Source organism: Stegostoma tigrinum, chromosome 3 (assembly GCF_030684315.1).
Source record: "Stegostoma tigrinum isolate sSteTig4 chromosome 3, sSteTig4.hap1, whole genome shotgun sequence".
NCBI classification, from domain to species: domain Eukaryota; kingdom Metazoa; phylum Chordata; class Chondrichthyes; order Orectolobiformes; family Stegostomatidae; genus Stegostoma; species Stegostoma tigrinum.
In genome coordinates, this window is record NC_081356.1 from 42,639,125 (window position 1) to 42,659,166 (window position 20,042).

The 20,042-nt window shown below is 46.3% G+C and overlaps 1 protein-coding gene across 49 annotated transcripts in view; it reads right to left on the bottom strand.

The window, feature by feature from the left end:
- Positions 1 to 15,012: 15,012 nt before the first annotated feature.
- Positions 15,013 to 20,042, bottom strand: part of LOC125450923 (receptor-type tyrosine-protein phosphatase delta) — a 2,532,553-nt gene continuing 2,527,523 nt past the window's right edge. For all 49 annotated transcript variants that reach the window (XM_059644541.1, XM_059644540.1, XM_048527343.2 and 46 more), the window contains one exon: positions 15,013 to 18,246. In XM_059644541.1, coding sequence (XP_059500524.1) covers positions 18,178 to 18,246 — 69 coding nt within the window. In that variant the 3' untranslated portion in view covers positions 15,013 to 18,177. The remainder of the gene's footprint in view (positions 18,247 to 20,042) is intronic.

Below are 20,042 nucleotides of genomic sequence, written 5' to 3' on the forward strand. Positions count from 1 at the left end.
GACAACCAGGTTCTTACCCGCGATGGAGGGGGAGCGGAGCGTCCACCTGCCCAGCTTCTGCTTCAATTTGGTGATACGCTCCCCGCAAGTCTTAGTGCACGCCCCAGCTCCACCAAACCAAACACCCAGTACCTTCAGGTAGTCTGTCCTGACGGTGAAGGGGATGAAGGAGCGGTCGTCCCAGTTCCCGAAGAACGTGCCCTCGCTCTTGCCCCTATTGACTTTGGCACCCGAGGCCAGTTCAAACTGGCCACAGATGTCCAATAGTCTTCTCACCGACCGACAATTGGTGCAGAAGACGGCGACGTCGTCCATGTACAGGGAGGTCTTGACCTGAAGGCCTCCGCTGCCTGGGATAGTCACGCCCTTCAGGCTCACGTCCTTCTTGAATGAGGCGACGAAGGGCTCCACGCAGCACACAAACAAGGCAGGAGAGAGCGGGCAGCCCTGCCTGACTCCAGATCTAACAGGAAAACTGTCTGATTCCCACCCATTGATCGAGACTGCGCGAACAATGTTGGCGTAGAGCAGCTGGATCCAATTGCGGATGCCGTCCCCGAACCCCAATTTGGAGAGGACGTCCCTCATGTAAGCATGAGAGACCCTGTCGAAGGCCTTCTCCTGGTCCAGGCTGACGAGGCAGGTATCCGCCCGCCTGTCCTGTATGTAGGCGATTGTATCCCTGATGAGCGCGAGGCTCTCAGCGGTCCTCCTGCCCGACACAGCACAGGGTGGTCAGGGTGAATCACCGACTCCAGGACAGACCTGACCCGGTTGGCTATGGCCTTGGCCAGGATTTTGCAGTCCACGTTCAAAAGTGAAATGGGACGCCATTTCTTAATTTCTTCCCTCTCCCCCTTCCTCTTGTAAATGAGGGTGATGATGCCCTTCCTCATGGACTTGCACATTTCCCCTGCCCAAAGCGCACTATCGTACACCTCCAGCAGGTCCTGGCCGACCAGGCCCCATAGAGCGGAATACAGCTCGACCGGTAAGCCGTCGCTTCTGGGAGTCCTATTCCTCTCCAAGGACTTGAGGGCTGTGGTCAGCTTGTCCAGGGATATTGGCCGGTCCATTCACTCCCTCGTGCCGTCGTATAAGACCTCCGTGATAGACGACAGGAACGACTCGGAGGCCGTGCTGTCCGTGGGCTTCGTGTCGTACAGTCCGGCATAGAAGGATCTGCTGATCCTCAAAACGTCGGGCCGAGACGACGTCACCGAGCCGTCATCCTCCTTCAGCCAGCTAAGCACAGAGCTCTCTTTGTGCACCTTCTGAAAGAAGAAATGCGAGCACGTCTCGTCCTGCTCCACGGAGCGGACCCTGGACCGGAAGATTATCCGGGAGGCCTCCGCGGTGAAGAGCGAGGCTTGCTGGCCCCTCACCTCATGGAGGTCCTCCGTGACATCGACCCCCATCAACTGCAGAAGGAGCAGGTTCTGCACCCTTTTCTGGAGTCGCGACAGCTTTCCCCGCCTCTCTCTTGCCTTCTCAACACCCTTGAGGACAAAGAACCTCTTGATGTTCTCCTTCACTGTCTCCCACCAGTCACCTGGAGACTCAAAGAGGGGTTTCACGGTTCTCCAACCGGCGGACTCCCTCTTAAGCTCCTCGACGTTCTCTGGGGTCAATAGAGTTGTGTTGAGCTTCCACGTCCCCTTGCCGGCCGGCTGGTCATCCTGTAAGTGACAGTCGGCCAGCAGGAGGCAGTGGTCAGAGAAGAACACCGGCTCGACGCCGGTGGAACTGACCGAGAACGTCCGTGACACAAACAGGAAGTCTATCCTTGAGCGGATAGACCCGTCTGGCCACAACCAGGTGTACCTCTGCTGCGCTCCGTCTGCAGGGGTGCTGAAGACGTCAAGCAGCTTGGCGTCCTTCACCGTGCCCATCAGGAATCTGGACGTGACGTCAAGTTGACTCCCCCCACCCGCTGTCACCACGCCGGATCTTCCATCTGCATCAATGATGCAGTTGAAGTCTCCGCCTAGGATGACCGGCCTGGACGTAGCCAGCAGGGGTGGAAGCCGCTGCAGGACGGCCAACCGCTCACTCCATACTGCTGGGGCGTACACGTTGATCAGCCTCAGGGGAGCGTTCCCATAGGTGATGTCAGCCACTAGGAGGCGCCCCCCCACCACCTCCTGAACTTCAGAGATGGTGAAGTTGCACCCCTGCAGCAGAATAGCCAGGCCCGAGGAGCGACAGTTGTTATCCCCCGACCAGATTGAAGGCCCACAGGTCCAGGTGCCGGACTATTTCCCGTACCTGCCGAGGTGCGGTATCCTGCACTCCTGCAGAAACAGGAGGTCCGCCTTGATGGTGGTCAGGTAGGCCAATGTGGACACACATCTCGCGGTTGACTTGACGCTGCGCACATTAATGCTCGCAACACGTACCCCCATTGTGGGCAGTGACCGCAATACCCTCCCGAAGTCCAAGGTCCAGCCGCTCCATCTGTCCCTTCATGGGCATTGCCCGGGCTAACTGCTGGACGCTCTCCGGGCTCAGGAAACTGTCCGTGCTGCCTTCCGGGTGGCATCCCCCCGTCAGGGGTGCGGAGGCAGGAGGGTCCGGCTCCGGGTCAGGCTGGGGACGCGCTGTTTCCTCCTTCCCGCCTGGAAGTTCCGGGGTGCCCTCCAGTGCTCCAGCGGCACTTGACTGGGTGTCGGCGGGAGCCACAGGACGCCTCCCGTCACCTGGAAGCGAGGTGCTGCTTTCCTTCCCCCTCTAGACCTTTAACTTCTGCTTCGGGTGGGCCCTCTTCGAATCCTCCTCGTCAGAGGAGCTCTTATAGCCCCCCTCTAGCTGCCTCTTCCCACCTGATGGTTGCGGTTCCTGGGCCCGTCGACGCACCTTCCTCCTCGCTTTCCGGACTGTTGTCCACTCCCCTGGGTCGCCTGTCGCCGGCTCCATTGGCTCCCGGTTGTCGGGGGGGATCGGAGCCCGCAGGGGTGCTTTGCTCGCCTCGGGCCCATCCTGCAGGGCCGGGCCCTCCTGCACGGCCTGGCCCTCCTGCGCATTAGTGGAGTCTTTGCTGGGCCCTGGTGCCTTCCTCTCCTCCGGGGGGGCTGGCCCCGCATTTCCCCTGCCGGCGACCTGGGCGTAGATGGTACCCCGCCGCAGGCATGCCCTGTAGAAGTGGCCCGCTTCCCCGCAAATGTTGCAGCTTCTCTCTCGTGGGCAATCCTTTGCAAGGTGTCCCTCCCCCCTGCAGTTCCTGCAGATGGTGGCTTTGCAGTCGGCCGCCATGTGACCTGACCTACCACAGGCATGGCAGACTTTAGGTTGCCCTGCATAGGTCAGGTAGCCCCTGCTCCCGCCGATCACGAAGCTGGACGCTGGGTGTGCGACATTCCCGTCTGCACCCATCCTCAGTGTCACCTTGACCTGCCTCTTACTCGTCCAGATGCCAAAGGGGTCCACGATGTCAGTTAGGTCCCCTACCACCTTCACATACCTTCCGAGGAAGGTCAGGACATCAACTGCTGGCACATGCAGGTTGTACATGTGTACAGTCACCATACAGCTCCTCTGTGCTGGCATCACAAACAGTGGGACAGCGTTCAATACAGAGAGGGGGCTCTCACCTCCTTTCTCCTTGAAAACTTCCAGGAAGCGCTCGCAAAGCTTGGCACTCCTGAAGGTCACGTCGTAAAAACCTCCTCCGGGGAAATCCTGCAGGCAGTAAATGTCCGCAGCAGCGAACCCACAACAGTCCAACAGGACCCTCTTCACGAAGAAGGTGCGGTCCACAGGTGCACCTTCATCCACCTTCTTTACAGAAACACGGATGATGTTCCGGACCCCCTGACCTGGGGCACGGGCACTTGCCGCAGCCATCGTTGCAGGTTGGCTGCTCCCCTGAACCAGCGTTAGGCTGAAGCCAGCATTAAGATCCACTGGTCGCAAGGGTGCACAGCCAACCCGACGTCCTCCTTTCACCTCCAAGACAGCACTCTCCTCCTCTCGGTCCACAAGAGAGTGGTTCTTTATTTTGTTCCAGATATAAGCTGGTTCACTGATCTTGAAGATTTGTTCCCAGATGTTTCGTCACTATTCCAGGTAACATCAACAGTGAGCCTCCAGTGAAGCGCTGGCCCCCCCGGAGGAGTGGAAGGCACCAGGGCCCAGCAAGGACCCCATTAATGTGCAGGAGGGCCCAGCCCCGCAGGATGGGCCCGAGGCCAGCCAAGCACCCTTGCAGGCTCCGCTCCCCCCCGACAAGCCGGAGTCGATGGAGGCGGTGACAGGTGACCCAGGGGAGTGGACAACAGTCCGGAAAGCGAGGAGGAAGGTGCGTCGACGGGCCCAGGAACCGCAACCATCAGGTGGGAAGAGGCAGCTACAGGGCAGCTATAAGAGCTCCTCTGACGAGGGGGATTCGGAGAGGGCCCACCCGAAGCAGAAGTTAAAGATCTCGAGGGAGAATGAAAGCAGCACCCCGCTTCCAGGTGACCGGAGGCGTCCTGAGGCTCCCTCCGACACCCAGTCAAGTGCCGCTGGAGCACTGGAGGGGCCCCCGGAACTTCCAGGCGGGAAGGAGGAAACAGCGCATCCCCAGCCTGACCCAGAGCCGGACCCTCCTGCCTCCGCACCTCTGACGGGGGGATGCCACCCGGAAGGCAGCACGGACAGTTTCCTGAGCCCGGAGAGCGTCCAGCAGTTAGCTCGGGCAATGCGCATGAAGGGACAGATGGAGGGGCTGGGCCTTGGGCTTGGGGAGGGTGCTGCGGTCACTGCCCACAATGGGGGTACGAGTTGTGAGCATTAATGTGCGCAGTGTCTGGTCCACCGCAAGATGTGTATCCACGTTGGCCTACCTGACCACCATCAAGGCGGACCTCCTGTTTCTGCAGGAGTGCGGGATACCGCACCTCGGCAGGTATGGGAAATGGTCCAGCGCCTGGACCTGTGGGCCTTCGATCTGGTCGGGGGGTAACAACTGTCGCTCCTCGGGCCTGGCTATTCTGCTGCGGGGGCGCGACTTCACCATCTCTCAAGTTCAGGAGGTGGTGGTGGGGCGCCTCCCAGCGGCTGACATCACCTACAGGCACGCTCCCCTGAGGCTGATCAACGTGTATGCCCCAGCAGTACGGAGTGAGCTGTTGGCCGTCCTGCAACGGCTTCCACCCCTGCTGGCTATGTCCAGGCCGGTCATCCTAGGCGAGACTTCAACTGCATCATCGATGCAGATGGAAGATCCGGCGTGGGGACAGCGGGTGGGGGGAGTCAACTGGACGTCACGTCCAGATTCCTGATGGGCACGGTGAAGGACGCCAAGCTGCTCGACGTCTTCAGCACCCCTGCAGACGGAGCGCAGCAGAGGTACACCTGGTTGTGGCCAGACGGGACTATCCGCTCAAGGATAGACTTCCTTTTTGTGTCAGGGACGTTCTCGGTCAGGTCCACCAGCGTCGAGCTGGTGTTCTTCTCTGACCACTGCCTCCTGCTGGCCGACTGTCACTTACAGGACAACCAGCCGGCCGGCAAGGGGATGTGGAAGCTCAACACGACTCTATTGACCCCAGAGAACGTCGAGGAGCTTAAGAGGGAGTTCGCCGGTTGGTGAACCTTGAAACCCCTCTTTGAGTCTCCAGGCGACTGGTGGGAGACACTGAAGGAGAACATCAAGAGGTTCTTTGTCCTCAAGGGTGTTCGGAAGGCAAGAGAGAGGCGGGGAAAGCTGTCGCGACTCCAGAAAAGGGTGCAGAACCTGCTCCTTCTGCAGTTGATGGGGGTCGATGTCACGGAGGACCTCCGCGAGGTGAGGGGCCAGCAAGCCTCACTCTTCGCCGCGGAGGCCTCCCGGATAATCTTCCGGTCCAGGGTATGCTCCGTGGAGCAGGACGAGACGTGCTCGCGTTTCTTCTTTCAGAAGGGGCACAAGGAGAGCTCTGTGCTTAGCCGGCTGAAGGAGGACGAAGGCTCGGTGACGTCGTCTCGGCCCGACATCTTGAGGATCAGCAGATCCTTCTATGCCGGACTGTACAACACGAAGCCCACGGACAGCACGGCCTCCGAGTCGTTCCTGTCGTTTATCACGGAGGTCTTAGACGACGGCACGAGGGAGTGGCTGGACTGGCCAATATCCCTGGATGAGCTGACCAGAGCCCTCAAGTCCTTGGAGAGGAATAGGACTCCCGGATGTGACGGCTTACCGGTCGAGCTGTATTCCGCTCTGTGGGGCCTGGTCGGCCAGGACCTGCTGGAGGTGTACGATAGTGCGCTTCGCTCAGGGGGAATGTCCATGAGGAGAGAGCGTCATCACCCTCATTTACAAGAGGAAGGGGGAGAGGGATGAAATTAAGAATTGGCATCCCATTTCACTTTTGAACGTGTACTACAAAATCCTGGCCAAGGTCATAGCCAACTGGCTCAGGTCTGTCCTGGAGTCAGTGATTCACCCTGACCAAACCTGTGCTGTGCCGGGCAGGAAGATTGCTGAGAGCCTCGCACTCATCAGGGATACGATTGCCTACGTACAGGACAGGCTGGTGGACACCTGCCTCGTCAGCCTGGACCAGGAGAAAGCCTTCGACAGGGTCTCTCATGCTTACATGAGGGACGTCCTCTCCAAATTGGGGTTCGGGGAGGGCATCCTCAATTGGATCCAGCTGCTCTACGCCAACATCGTTAGCGCAGTCTCGATCAACGGGTGGGAATCAGACAGTTTTCCTGTTAGATCTGGAGTCAGGCAGGGCTACCTGCTCTCTCCTGCCTTGTTCATGTGCTGTATGGAGCCCTTTGCCACCTCCATCAGGAAGAACATGAGCCTGAAGGGCTTGACTATCCCAGGCAGCGGAGGCCTTCAGGTCAAGACCTCCCTGCACATGGACGATGTTGCCGTCTTCTGCACCGATCGTCGGTCGGTGCGTAGACTATTGGACATCTGCGGCCAGTTTGAACTGGCCTCAGGTGCCAAAGTCAATAGGGGTAAGAGCGAGGTCATGTTCTTCGAGAACTGGGACGACTGCTCCTTCATCCCCTTCACCGTCAGGACAGACTACCTGAAGGTGCTGGGTGTTTGGTTTGGTGGAGCTGGGGCGTGCACTAAGACTTGGGAGGAGCGTATCACCAAATTGAAGCAGAAGCTGGGCAGGTGGGCGCTCCGGTCCCTCTCCATCGCGGGTAAGAACCTGGTTGTCACCATGTACAAAGACCTGGGAAATGGGGGAAAGGGCGTACCGGACGCCACCCTCGCCCTGACGGCTACTTTTGTGTGCGGCTGCATCAAGCTGTGCGTAGATCCTCAGTACGCAAACACCAAGTGTCACTACTTACTGAGGTTCTACCTGTCCCCGGTGTTGTGAAGGATGGGCCTGGCCTCGTTGCCGCTGAACGCTCCGAGTAGTTGGACTGTTCCGTACCACCTGTCCTTCGTGGAGAAATTTTTGAAAGGAAACACCTTTGACCACAAGGCCGTCAGGCAGTGGTCAGCACGTAGTATCCTCGGGACCCTTTGGGAAAAGGAGAGGGTGGATCCCGTCGTGTGGTTCCCCACGCAGACTGCCGAAGTCCTTTGGCAGAATGCCTCATCGCCAGAACTTTCAAACAAGCACAAGGACATTGCTTGGCTGGCAGTGAGAGGGGCTCTGCCAGTGAGATCCTTTATGCATGCCCGGAATCTCTGCACCACCGCACGCTGCCCTCGAGGTGACTGCGGGGGGGACGAGACTGTCGATCACCTCCTTCTGGAGCGTGCCTATGCACAGGAGGTCTGGAGAGGGATGCAGTGGTATTTGTCGAGGTTCGTCCCGAGCAGCTCCGTGACGCGGGACTCCGTGCTCTGTGGGCTGTTTCCGGGGACGCACGCCGAGACCAACATCAACTGCGCCTGGAGGACCATCAATGCGGTGAAAGACACTCTTTGGTCTGCCCGCAACTTGCTGGTCTGCCAGCTGAAAGAACTGACTCCGACCGAGTGTTGCAGACTGGCGCACTCCAAGGTCCAGGACTACGTGCTGAGGGACGCGCTAAAGCTTGGGGCAGCCACCGCCAAGGCGCGGTGGGGAAAGACCACTGTATGAAACCCCTCGTCCAGAATAGAAAAAAGGGCCCTATCTGGCAACTGGGCCCAGCTGGCGCCTTCCCCAACTGGTCAGGGGACCAACTGGGACTGTGCTGGGTGACGACTGCCGAGGTATTTTCTTTGCTTTGTTTTTTTTTCCTTGTTTGTTTTTTTCCTTTAGTTGGTGTCTGTACCCCCTGGGTAACCTGGAGCGGCTTGCATGACTGGGTAGGTGTGTAAATATGTTTTATTTTTTGTACATCTTACGAATAAAGTATATTTTTTCAAATAAAAAAAAGTGACAAAACATCTGAAAACTAATCTTCCAGCTTAGCGAGCAAACTCACATCCAGGTTGGAGGAAATTACTAGCACATCACACTGAGGAGAAACAATATTACACATGTCGGCTAAAAGGGGACATTGGGGACATTCTTTCACCTGTGCCCTGTTATTACCAGAAAATCAGTGAGGCTCCTTTTCTATGAGATACTCCTTCATAGGCAGTTTTCTGTTTTTCTTAAACTTTAGGAATGCACTGGGCCCAGGTACAGGGAATAGAAAATTAATGCCAATGCTTCCATTCACAGTTGTACGTTTTCAAGATCAAGGCTTTTCTGGGATTTCATTTATTATGTTATCCTACTAATATTGTAACTACTGCTACCTTAAACTGGTTTTCCCAGAAGCAAAGCCATTAAGTTTGAAGTTCCAGGTATTATCGCAAGAGATCAGTTAGCTCGAACTGCTGGTACAGCACAGAACAATGCCAACGATGTGGATTAAGTCCCACTATTAGCTTAAGTACATTTGATGACAAAAGATCTGGTTATTCACAGTCCATGGGTTGAATTTGTACGACGACAGAGAGTTGTTGCAAAAATCCAGAAAGGGTTGAAAGTCAAAAACCTCATCCACCGCCCGAACAAGACACCCACCATTTGCACAGGGGCCGAAGTACAGTGGGCCACATTTGGTGCATACATTTCGCAGCTGTTTCCACTTGTCTAATTTTCATGGTCCCTGTGCGCATAACATGACATGAGCAGATTAGATCTGTTAGAAATGGGGAATAAGATAAAGTACAGTTTTGGGACACCTTGGGGCAGGTGTGCTGCTCTTTGGGAAAAGGTCAACTGCCCTATGTAATTCTGTAAATGGAGGCATGAATGTGTGTAACCCACCAACTGTCAAATTCATTGGAACTATCAAATCAATTGTCAAGCTGACAATTCATTTAAAACTTCTGTTGTTAGATTTTTGATAGAATATGGCTGGATGTTAAAAGAAAGTCATTGCTTGCAAAATCACTGTCAGTTGACATACACCGGGAATCTTCCATTCCTGTGCTATTGATGATTAACAACTCACCATTTCATGTTAGTGTGTCTACCAGTTTACAGTTTGATTGACAGTTCTAGTGGTTATACACTTCTTCCCAAAGATGATGCATTTAGATGCGGTATATGTTCTCATAAAAGATTGTATAGTTGAAAGAATGTAAATATAATCAATGGATTTTTATGAATGAGAGCGCTTTCTGAAGTAAAGACTGCAAGCAACAACATTTTTTCTTTCATCTCAGCAGGGTTTCTAAGATATACCCATGGTAGATGTCAGATGAGTTGCCATGGTAAATGAAAGGTCAAAGGATAGTGTTTAGACTACTGACTGGCATTAGTTGGTAGAACGTTGGTGTGGGGCAATAAAGATCCAGAGATGGGCGAAGGGATATAGGTTGGCATGGAGGGTATAAGTGCTATGTGTGGTTGTCACAGATGCATAAGAGGTACGGAGGGGGAATAAGTATATACATTGATATGGAAGGCAGAAGAAATTGTGGGGTGATTGGCAGAGGGGTACAAGTTTGATTGGAGAATTGAAGGGCACAGGATGGGGCCTAAGATTTGTGTGCGTGTAGGTGGGTGGAGGGATGTTTTATATTTTACTAATCTTTTTCAAAACTTCAGCACAAAGCTGGAACCGAAAAAAGACATCATTCAGCCCATCTCCACAATGGGCTGCTTCTGCATTCATTCTAGGGTCAACTGGCCTGATACCCAAAGACCCCTGGCACCCCAGAACAAAAATTCCAACTTCAGGAGTACTTTTATGTGGACCAATTTGTGGAGCTGCAAAACATCCCAACTCTGTGCTCCTGAACACAGGAAAATAGCTTTTGGGGTATACAGTTATAAAGCAAAACAGCTTCATTTTCTCCATCTGCTTTTCCTATCAGTCAATAATGGAATAAAAACTTTCTTAAGTGTGTAAAACACCCAATATCTGTTATGATGACTGGCTATCTGAAGGATTAATTTATTATCTTATCAGCTGGGCATATATTAATACGTTAAATGTATCTTGAACTTTTGTTAAAGAAAACTTGAAAGCAAAAGAGATTGGTGACAGCAGCAAAAATGCTGCACTTACAATGAACAAGCTACTTGAATAGAGACATTGAGTCTGCTCTGCTTTCAGCCAGATATTGGGTTTAAACGTAGAAAGTCAGTGAGAACCCTGTCACAGGGAACAGCTTTGTCCTCACTCTCTTGTTATCTGTAATTCATCTCTTCAAAGTTTATGAAGTGAAAAGCCAGTGCAACCTTGCCACTGCATTTAGTGGGTTCATAAAGAAGTCATATACCACTGTTTCCAGAAAAGAGAATTTAATTCTCCGTAACTGTACTGAGGAAATAAAAACCTCAGTGCCAACAGCTTATGTGGAAAGTTACTTTGCTTGTAGAACAGCAATGTGTAATCTGTGAATTAATACTTTTTTTTCAAATTTTGTTGCTATTTTGCCAAATTGTTTTTGAGCTAACACTCTACAGAGTTTTGTATTCTGGCTTGGAGGTGGTTACATATGTGTGTTTATGTGAGTGTATCATTTTCCAAGAAGGGATGCTATGGATAGGTTTATGCATTTCAAACCATTTGTTAATAATCTTTACATCTTTGATTGAGAAACTTTTAGCATTAAATAAATTTCTTCTTTGCAAACTAAAGGAACCTGGCCGACTTACTTCTGATGCTGAGTTGCGTACACTCTAGTGTCGACATCATTGGCAATAACTATCTCCCTTTTAAAACACAAACTTTGTTATGTAAAGTGGAGGAATGGGAGAGGAGGAGGAATCAGTTCACCCCTTGCAACTCTGGACTTCACACCAGAACATCATATAAGTTCAGAATGGAGCAGAACACCAATGCTTGGACTGTCGGTCGCATTGATGATGCTGCCTAGAATGAGAATGAAATGTCTGCACACCATGAAACAATCAGCCTGGCAGTTAATGAGCAATTGCATTATCACCCAAGCTACAAATTTTCGCTAAGACTGTAACATCTTTTCTGATCTCCCTGCCCAGTTGGAGGTCACAACCAATTATCACGTTAGAATCAGTGCTCAGTGATTGGGAGAAGTTTTGGTCGGAAGAGCAGAGAGCTATTTCTTAGTTATGGTGAGGAAGGATCAGATGCTGGAATAGAAGTAACGTATTGTTCAGCTGTCGGGTGGTGGAGTGGGAGAGAGGAAATAGAAGATGATGTGGACATGTATTGAGTGTTTGCAGGTCGTAGGGGTCAATTGGTTAGAGATCACAGATTGGCTTGAGGAGCTGTAGTATGCATTCTTGCTCCTCTTGATTTTCTGGACAGGATTGCTTCTGTCTCTACTTAGGTGGATGATTTCCTGAGCCCTGGAAAGGTCAGGAAGCAAAGATCAAATCGCTCAGTGAGCTTTATATAAATACGGTAATGAACTGTCTTGTGTGCAGCATTACTTATTTGATTGTGATGACATAACAGAAAGGTTCTTCTGTGACGAGGACAGTTTCCTGCAGATATATATCCTAGAATTTAACCCTGAAGTAGTACAGGAAGAAATGCCTACATTTTTTTAAATTATCTGGAATCTGCCATTGTTTTTAAGAATATTTGATGAGGAGTTGTAAGAATTTGCTTTGATCGTAAAGGGGTCAGTTGTAATTTTCTTCTATCATACATCACATTAGACCATGTGACTTGGCAATCCTGCCTTACAGCAGAAAGCATCTAACATACAGAAGCCAAATGACTGATGGACGAAAGAAAAACTGCAGACATTAAGGACAGCTGCAGGCATAGAGCTAGAGCAGGCAAGGGCAAAAAAAAATGGAATGTACAGAATCTTTTTGAGAAGCAGCTTTTTGGAACAAGTTAATTTTTGCAGAAAAGGAGACAAGAGCTCTTGGAGGGACAGTTTGAACTGGCTGAAAATGTCTAAAACCTAAAAACCTTTGTGAATAGCTTGAAGAAATGAAGAACTGGATATTGTACCAGAAGTGGCCAAACTGTTTTATTGATTGAAAGGAGTTATGGCAAGATACACTGTCAGGATTATCACGTCCCAAAAGTTAGGAGGTTTGTAGAAATGTGTCCCATGATGACAATCGGTCCTGTAAAACCTGGAGATGATATCAGATAGGATTCCTGATCAACCCTGTGACTGCAGACAGCACTGTGGAACCATGCAGCTACATAACGCTATACACCTGTAAAAGGGAATGTTTCTGGTTATATAAGGTGCAACTCTGTTGAACTCTATTTAAAGTGAGATTTAGCTTTTTATTTGAAATATCATTTGCTGTTCATTTTTGTTTGATTTCTGTTTATGTAAAAATCACAATAAAGTGAATCATGATAGTCACAATGGTTTCCTAACAGGTCTCATAGCATACAGACACAACACTGGGACATAACAATATTGGATTTAATAACAAACTAGATTGAGTCAACAGCCTAACAATATCTGTGTGTTTGTTCAATAATTATCAAATATGATTCATCTTGGGAATGAAGTTAGAAAATACTCTTATATGTAAAACAAAGTAGAAGCTTGAAATCTTCTTCTATTAACAGGAACTCACATTAGATCAGTTGTTTTAAAATTAAAAGTTGTTTGAATTTTAAAATTCAAGATTCATCATTTTTGTTAACCAAAGCTATTAAAGAATATGACAGGTAGGTGGAGATATGGTCGTAAATCAGCAACAATCTCATTAAATGGTGAAACAGGCTCAAGGACTTAACTGGACTGTGGATAACACAATGTGGAGCTTTTGGAACACAGCAGGCCAGGTAGCATCAGGGGAGCAGGAAAGTTGATGTATCTGGTTGGGACCCTTCTTCAAAAGTCAACTTATTCCTGCTCCTCTGATGCTGCCTGGCCTGCTATGCTCCTCCAGCTCCACACTATTATTTCTGACTCGAGGATCGGCAATTCTTAATATCTCTTAAATGACCTACACCTGTTTGTCCACTTCCAATGTTATGAAAATAATTACATGTACATATATGGCAAGATCTGTTCCTCGATTCTTAATCTTAGGTCTGTCTCTATGAGATCCTACAATACTCTGCTGCCAAGTCTTGTAATATGAACATAGTGGATGTTGCTTATTACACTCAATCAAACATCAAAAAGGGGCTTTAACCATTTAGGCATTAATTCAATCATGGCCCTTAAAAGACCGAAAATTCCGATTCATATTTAATTGATTAATTATTCGATTTCCTTCATTAATATTTCCTTCCTCTCAGCTTTGTAAAACTAACTTGGCCCAGTAAGTAGACATTCTGTCGATTGCTTAACAATGGCATCACTAGGTCAATGCCCTCCATTTTCACCTTGCTCAAGAGCCAGCTTCTGCCAATTCCTGGATCCTAACTAAAACCAATTTGGACTTTTGGTTATGTACAGGCCTTATCAATTGTTTGCAAGTCAGAAGTCATGCACATCTTCCAAGCTAAATTTTCTCCTTCAGAACTTAATCTTGCTGGCTTTCATCTACAGGCCCTTGCTTGAAGTTATTGAAAGAAGCAGTATATTTATTTTGAATTTTTCTGAATCTGGCATTATAAAAAAAATCTTCTTCTTATTTCAGGTGCAGGTGGGGGGAGGTAAGAGATGAGGAGTGTGCCCTCCAACTCAACAAGATGACTAGATGTTGTTACCTCAAACAGCAACTGCAATAACTCCCAGATGCTAGATGTTCAACAGTTTTGCAAGAAGCCCTACTGCAGCTGCACAAAAATATGCAAGCTGCCTCAGAGCTTAATAAAAAAAGACCACTGGTGCATAACACTGACATTTTTATTAGAATTCATTTGTAACAAATGGAACTTGTGTCAGCAAAGAACTGATTTTCTTACAGACTTTTAGCCACCAATGTAACCTAAGTAAGAAAATAAAAAGCACGCCTTTCAATCTGTAAAACATTTATGCTAACCACTAAGTAGAGGTAATTGTATGATTCTTTGAACAAGCCATTTTACATTTTGTTTTGTTCAATCTATGCATTCAAACGAGAGCGGTGAACACAATGTTACTTCCAAAAAAAAAATCAAGACACTCCAAGCTTCAATGGCAGAATCACAGAACAAGATGTGTATGTTAGAATTTTAAAGCCTTTGAGGGATTTCTTGGAGTATCAGGGCAATGTTGGAGCAACCTTTCTCTTTTAAGATTGTGTTATTTACATACATAACTAGAGTGAATGCACAAGTTATACAAGGGTCCAAGTAGCATGTAATGGGGGTGTGTAGAATCATTAGGGCAGTGCATAGTACAAAGTTTTGGAAAAGTGCACATCTGCCTGGAGGTCTTCAGCTTTTGTAAAATGGTTCATTAACAAAAAGCAACAGCCAATATGAGGAAATAATCTGCATAAGATTAGCTAAATTAAAATATACTTGTTTTCCACAAATGTTACCTATTTAAATCCAACTAATCAAAATATTATATATGCATGTATTGCCTACGTAGAATTAAGGTTAAATAATTATAGCACCTTGTCAGCTTTAAGGGAGAGAACAACTTATCAATCTGCAAATTGCAGAGGAATTTGCAGAACTGGAGATTTTAATAAAACAGTGATACTGGAATGGGAGAGTGCAAGTGCAAACAGGAACACACATCAATGAGAAGCTAAGTTAGTAAATCAACAAATACAGTGGGCATTCTTGACAGCTTACTCCTTTTATTGTAGATTCCTCTGGCACCTACAATTTGATTTCCATTTTAAATATTTCAACATTTTCTTTATTAGCGCTGGGCAAAAAGAAATACATTCCGAATAGAACCTCAAAGGGAAATTTTCTCAGTCAGCAAGTTTGAAAGGTCTGACAAATAGCTCTTGGTACAAAACAGGTACCTTACTTTTAAAGAACAACTATTAACTGAATGGAGATATGAACAGTTATACTTGGTAACGTCAGCAATTGGCCACAACACTGATTGAGGTGAAGCTGGCAGTTCTCAATGAGGGTAATACAATGTGAGGCTGGATGAACACAGCAGGCCAAGCAGCATCTCAGGAGCACAAAAGCTGACGTTTCGGGCCTTTTATAGGAACAAATGGATTGTTAATATAACATCATATGAAGAGATGCAACAAGATGATATCAAGTCTTGTAGCTCCAACTCTATTCTGAGGTAGCCTTCTGTCAGCATTCTTATTTGAGAAAAAAGTGCTTTTGCATGATTTCCAATACAGTTTTTGACAGTTGAAGGTCACGCAAAAAAAATTAAAACTTAAGAAAAGGATGACTGGCCTCATAGACTGGCTATTCTCCAAACTGAAGTCTTGATATTCTTCCAACTCATTGTCTACTTTACTACTGCTGTAACTGCATATACCCTGCAGCACAAGTTAACAGGACTAATTGTCCTGCATCACGGTTTCCAAAAGTTGCTGTATCAAGGATATATTCATTAAAAATTGTTTATGTCCAATGTTCAGATGAAACAGCTGGGGTACATTATCTGACAGTAGTCTCCCTGATGCTGATCATTTACTCACTTTTTTATTTCATTCACAGGATAAGGGCATTGTGAACAAGACCAGTATTTGTTGTCCATCCCTAATTGCCTTGAAATGAATGGCTTGCCAGGATTATTTTGGCGGGCAGTTAAAAATCAATCACATTAGTGTGGGCCTTTAGTCGATGAAGGTTAGACCAGGTCAGATAAGGATGGCATATTTTCTTCCCTCAAAGATATCAGGGATTGGAACCAGATGAGCATTTACAACAGTGGTTACATGCTCAAAACTAGGTTAGCTTTCAGTTTCAGATTTTTACTGAATTCAAATTTGACCAGTAGACAAGGTTGGATTCAAGTGCATATCCCCAAAACAATAGTGTGGGACTCTGGATTACTCACCCAATGGCTTATTCACTACACCATCACTTCTATTTGTACATAATTCACCTCTACTATGCAATTAATATGGCCATCTGTTACATATACATTTATTGATAAATGATGATCATAATGAAAGAAATGGAATACACCCAAGTGCATCAGTTAAGAAATTTTTAAAAAAAATGAAAAATGGACATAAAATAGTTTGAAGTAACAAAGGGAAAGATAATCTCAGGAGTGCGATTTTTAACACTCCCCTGTTTAGTCTGAGCATATTCTATTTCTAATATAAGCATCATGTTGAAGTTGTTTGGAGCTGCTTAAGTCAGGCTTCCTTTTATTGCCAGGGCACTCTGTCACTGCATGTTCTGGACTGGTACCTACAGTAAACATTAAGGATATGCAGTTTCAGTCATTCTGAAGCCCCTTAGTTACGTCCTACAGGTTGATAATTCTTCATTCCAAATTGTAATATTTTCCCAGCTTTGGAGTAACACTTTCCCTTTGCATAAAATTCACTCAAACATCTGATTAGCAATGTTACTCAAGTGACTTTGCATATTGTCTGGAAAATTAAACCGTAGTCAACAGCAAAATGGAACTCATATTCTTACAGAAACTATGGAATATCTTCAATTAAACTGATCTTCCAATCTAGACCCCACCCTAAATTTCCTTCCTCTTAAAGAAAGTAAACATTGAATTTAACCCGGCTTTATTTCTACCCTGTGATCATTTCATGTATTTGTATTTAATGTCAGACGTAGCACGTTTGTATATAAAGCATAGAAACAAAATAAACACTTCCCACACTAAGATGTTTCAGACTTTTTTTATACATATTATGCATTTTATTGCGCACATGGAAGAATGTGTTTCAGGACACCATAAGAACCTATTAACATGAGTTACTGAATTCATTGATGTGCACTCCAGTAAACACTGACTTCTCACCACCTCATGACGGAAAACCTAGATAACTAATTATTATTCAGATGGAGGTTGCTAGTAACATATTTGGCAAGCATTTCAACCACATCTTAAAATTCTTGATACGGAAGATCTGAGGAATTCAGTAGCAGCAGCTTTATACTTTGCGCCTCCCTGTTGATTCCTTAAAGGCCCTTGTTTTTACTTAACTTTGTTATTTTGTTGATTTATTTGTTCTCTGACTGCTACGGGTAACTCCCACTGAAATGAAAAACTCAATCAGACCATTACGGGATAAGATAAATAAAAAGGGCTGCACAAAAATGTGCATTGAAAAATTCAAATTATGTCCATTTCTACAGCCAGATACATACATAATTTCTACAGCTTAAAAAAAAACTACAGTCTGGAAAAAAATATGAACAAATAAGCAACTTCTTAAATTCACTTCATTGAATGATAAACTTTTGTTAAAAAAAGGGAAAGAAGTTTACACAGTTAAAAATGAAGCACAGGGCAGCAGTATATTACAGTACTAAAAAACTAAATCAGTAATTTCAACATTCCCTCCCTCTTAATAATCAGTATGAGCAAATGGTGGTAAGGGGTGATGTTGAAGCAAACATGTCCAACTAGTTTCTCAAATCAGGAACTGGCCTTTTCATAACATTTTTCATTCTTTTGTAGGTACAGTACTCAAGATTCAGCTTTGCAATCCATCTTTCACAGTTCTGTGGTAATCCCTTACACAATCATTGTCTTCCAGAACAGGTTTTTATTCTCACTTCAGTCAAAGTTGAATGCTTGAGTTATGTGAAAAATCCTTTTGATGTCACATCAGAAAGGATTCTCCTCTTCATTTCAATTAGGTTATTAAACTGCCAATTCTTGGTCCACCTGGAATAATTTTTTTTAATTCCCCGCCCCCCCCGTCCCAACTAATTTATCTTGAGCTAGGAGTAAGTAGTACTTCTCAAGCACATTGTATGGCTCAGAAGAGGCTTTCTGGATCTTAGACAGCCTACTGTAAATCCACGGTGGATCAGGTTTTATGTTGCATAGTGATCGAAGCTTCCAAGGTACTCCAGTGCAGCTCGATAACAGAATTGATACTGATCCTGCAGAGACACATGAGAAAATTAACTTCCAATAAAACAGTGCAAAGTACAGTAAATGATGCAGCTAAATTTCAAGTTTCACATAAGCGAGTGCACTCTGGCTCAAAACGTGCAGTTCTGTGGACTGAATGACTGCTCTGAGCTATCAGCATTACAAGAATACCATGCAATTCACAAGGTTTCCACCTCTGAAAGCAAGCAGTTCCACAAACTTTAGCCTTTGGCATTGGAAGAAAGACACTCATTTCCCTTTCTCATTCAATTAATTGTCACCAGTAATTATTTTTAAAAAGTGCACTGTAAAACACCATTGAACTCTGGGACTTTTCAGCTTAAATACTGCGGCTGTCTGTGGATCACAGCTGAACTCTGAGTGCTTCAGTGAGTTACTCACTAAAATGCTCATGGTTGATTGGAATTCTTTATTTGCATTCTGACCAGGCTATGAAACAATGGAAACCTCTTCACATCTGTATTAAATTCCTCCTTCCTATTTCAGAGGCATTTAGAGATAACAGGCAAGCATCTCCAAGAAAAATCACAGGTGAATTTCAGATGAGCACTTCAAGAATACAGACTGCACAAATGGCGTCCTGTGTATGTATCAAAACTCCTCTGCATTATTGTTTTTGATCCTATCATTTCAAATAAAATGGTTTCAAATATACACTGGGTAGTTGATTAAGAGTTTTTATCAAGCTCATTTTACGTTCCACTTCTTTGCAGCATGACAGCACATGGCCTATGTTATTGTACTCTTGGGTGAAGTGTTGTGGTATAAAGAGGTTAAGTGGGAAATATGAAGTCATCAGATCTATCCTCAACTGTCATGCTTGGGTGACTGAGATTTCTGGCATTTGGCCGTTTTGTCTTAAGTTGACATAGGAATTTGAGACCTATGAGCTCTTAATAAAATTGAAGTAAATTGGATTATCAGGGACAGTGAAGGGACAAATCTCTAGGGGAACAACAATAGAAATAAGTCATTTAAAAAACTGGCTTTTTTGAATCAAAATCACCTTTATTTTGGTATATTGTGTTAGTTGTTTTTATAGAATTGTGAATATGAAATACATAAAGTTGGGTTAGCATCTTTAGAATTAATAGTTGGACCATAGATGCCTTGTTACACCTATTTATTTCTCGGTGGGATGTGATTTCCCAGCTTTTATACAGACTCTGTAAAAAGTGTCCCTTTTGGCAGCAGATGAAGCATTCCTGGCCATTAAGATTAGGTATGTAATCCTTCCCTCAAACACAAGGATCCTGTGTGAATTGCACTCTTTAATTTAGTTTGTTTGGGAATGAGGGACTAAAGCTAGGCTGTGGTATCTCCATTCTTGCAACTGGAGCATGACATGCAAGTTATTGGAACTACCAAGGAAAAGACAATACCTGGATCTGAAAATGCAGCAGAATTTCAACTTGTCAAACATACATAGAACAAAAGAAGCTGCTCTGTTCTGGTCCAACTAACTTACTCCCTTTATGAGTCTATCCAGGTCAACCTTTTTCTTTTTAAATGGCAGGAATATTCCTAAAATGCTATGTGTGTTGCGGCATGTTTGTCAGTGAAGAATGGAAAGTGAAAATTTATGTTTTATGTAAACATAAAGCCTGCAAAGTGAATTGCCAAAGACTGACTAAAAGTAGCTTCAATGTCTTTTACTGACAGAAAATGGCAAAATGCAGCAGTTAGGTTTGTAGAACGCATCATTGTAATTATCGATGGAAACCTGGAATCATTATTCAGGCCAATAAATTGCATTGTCCAATTTCAATTCAAAAAATTCTTA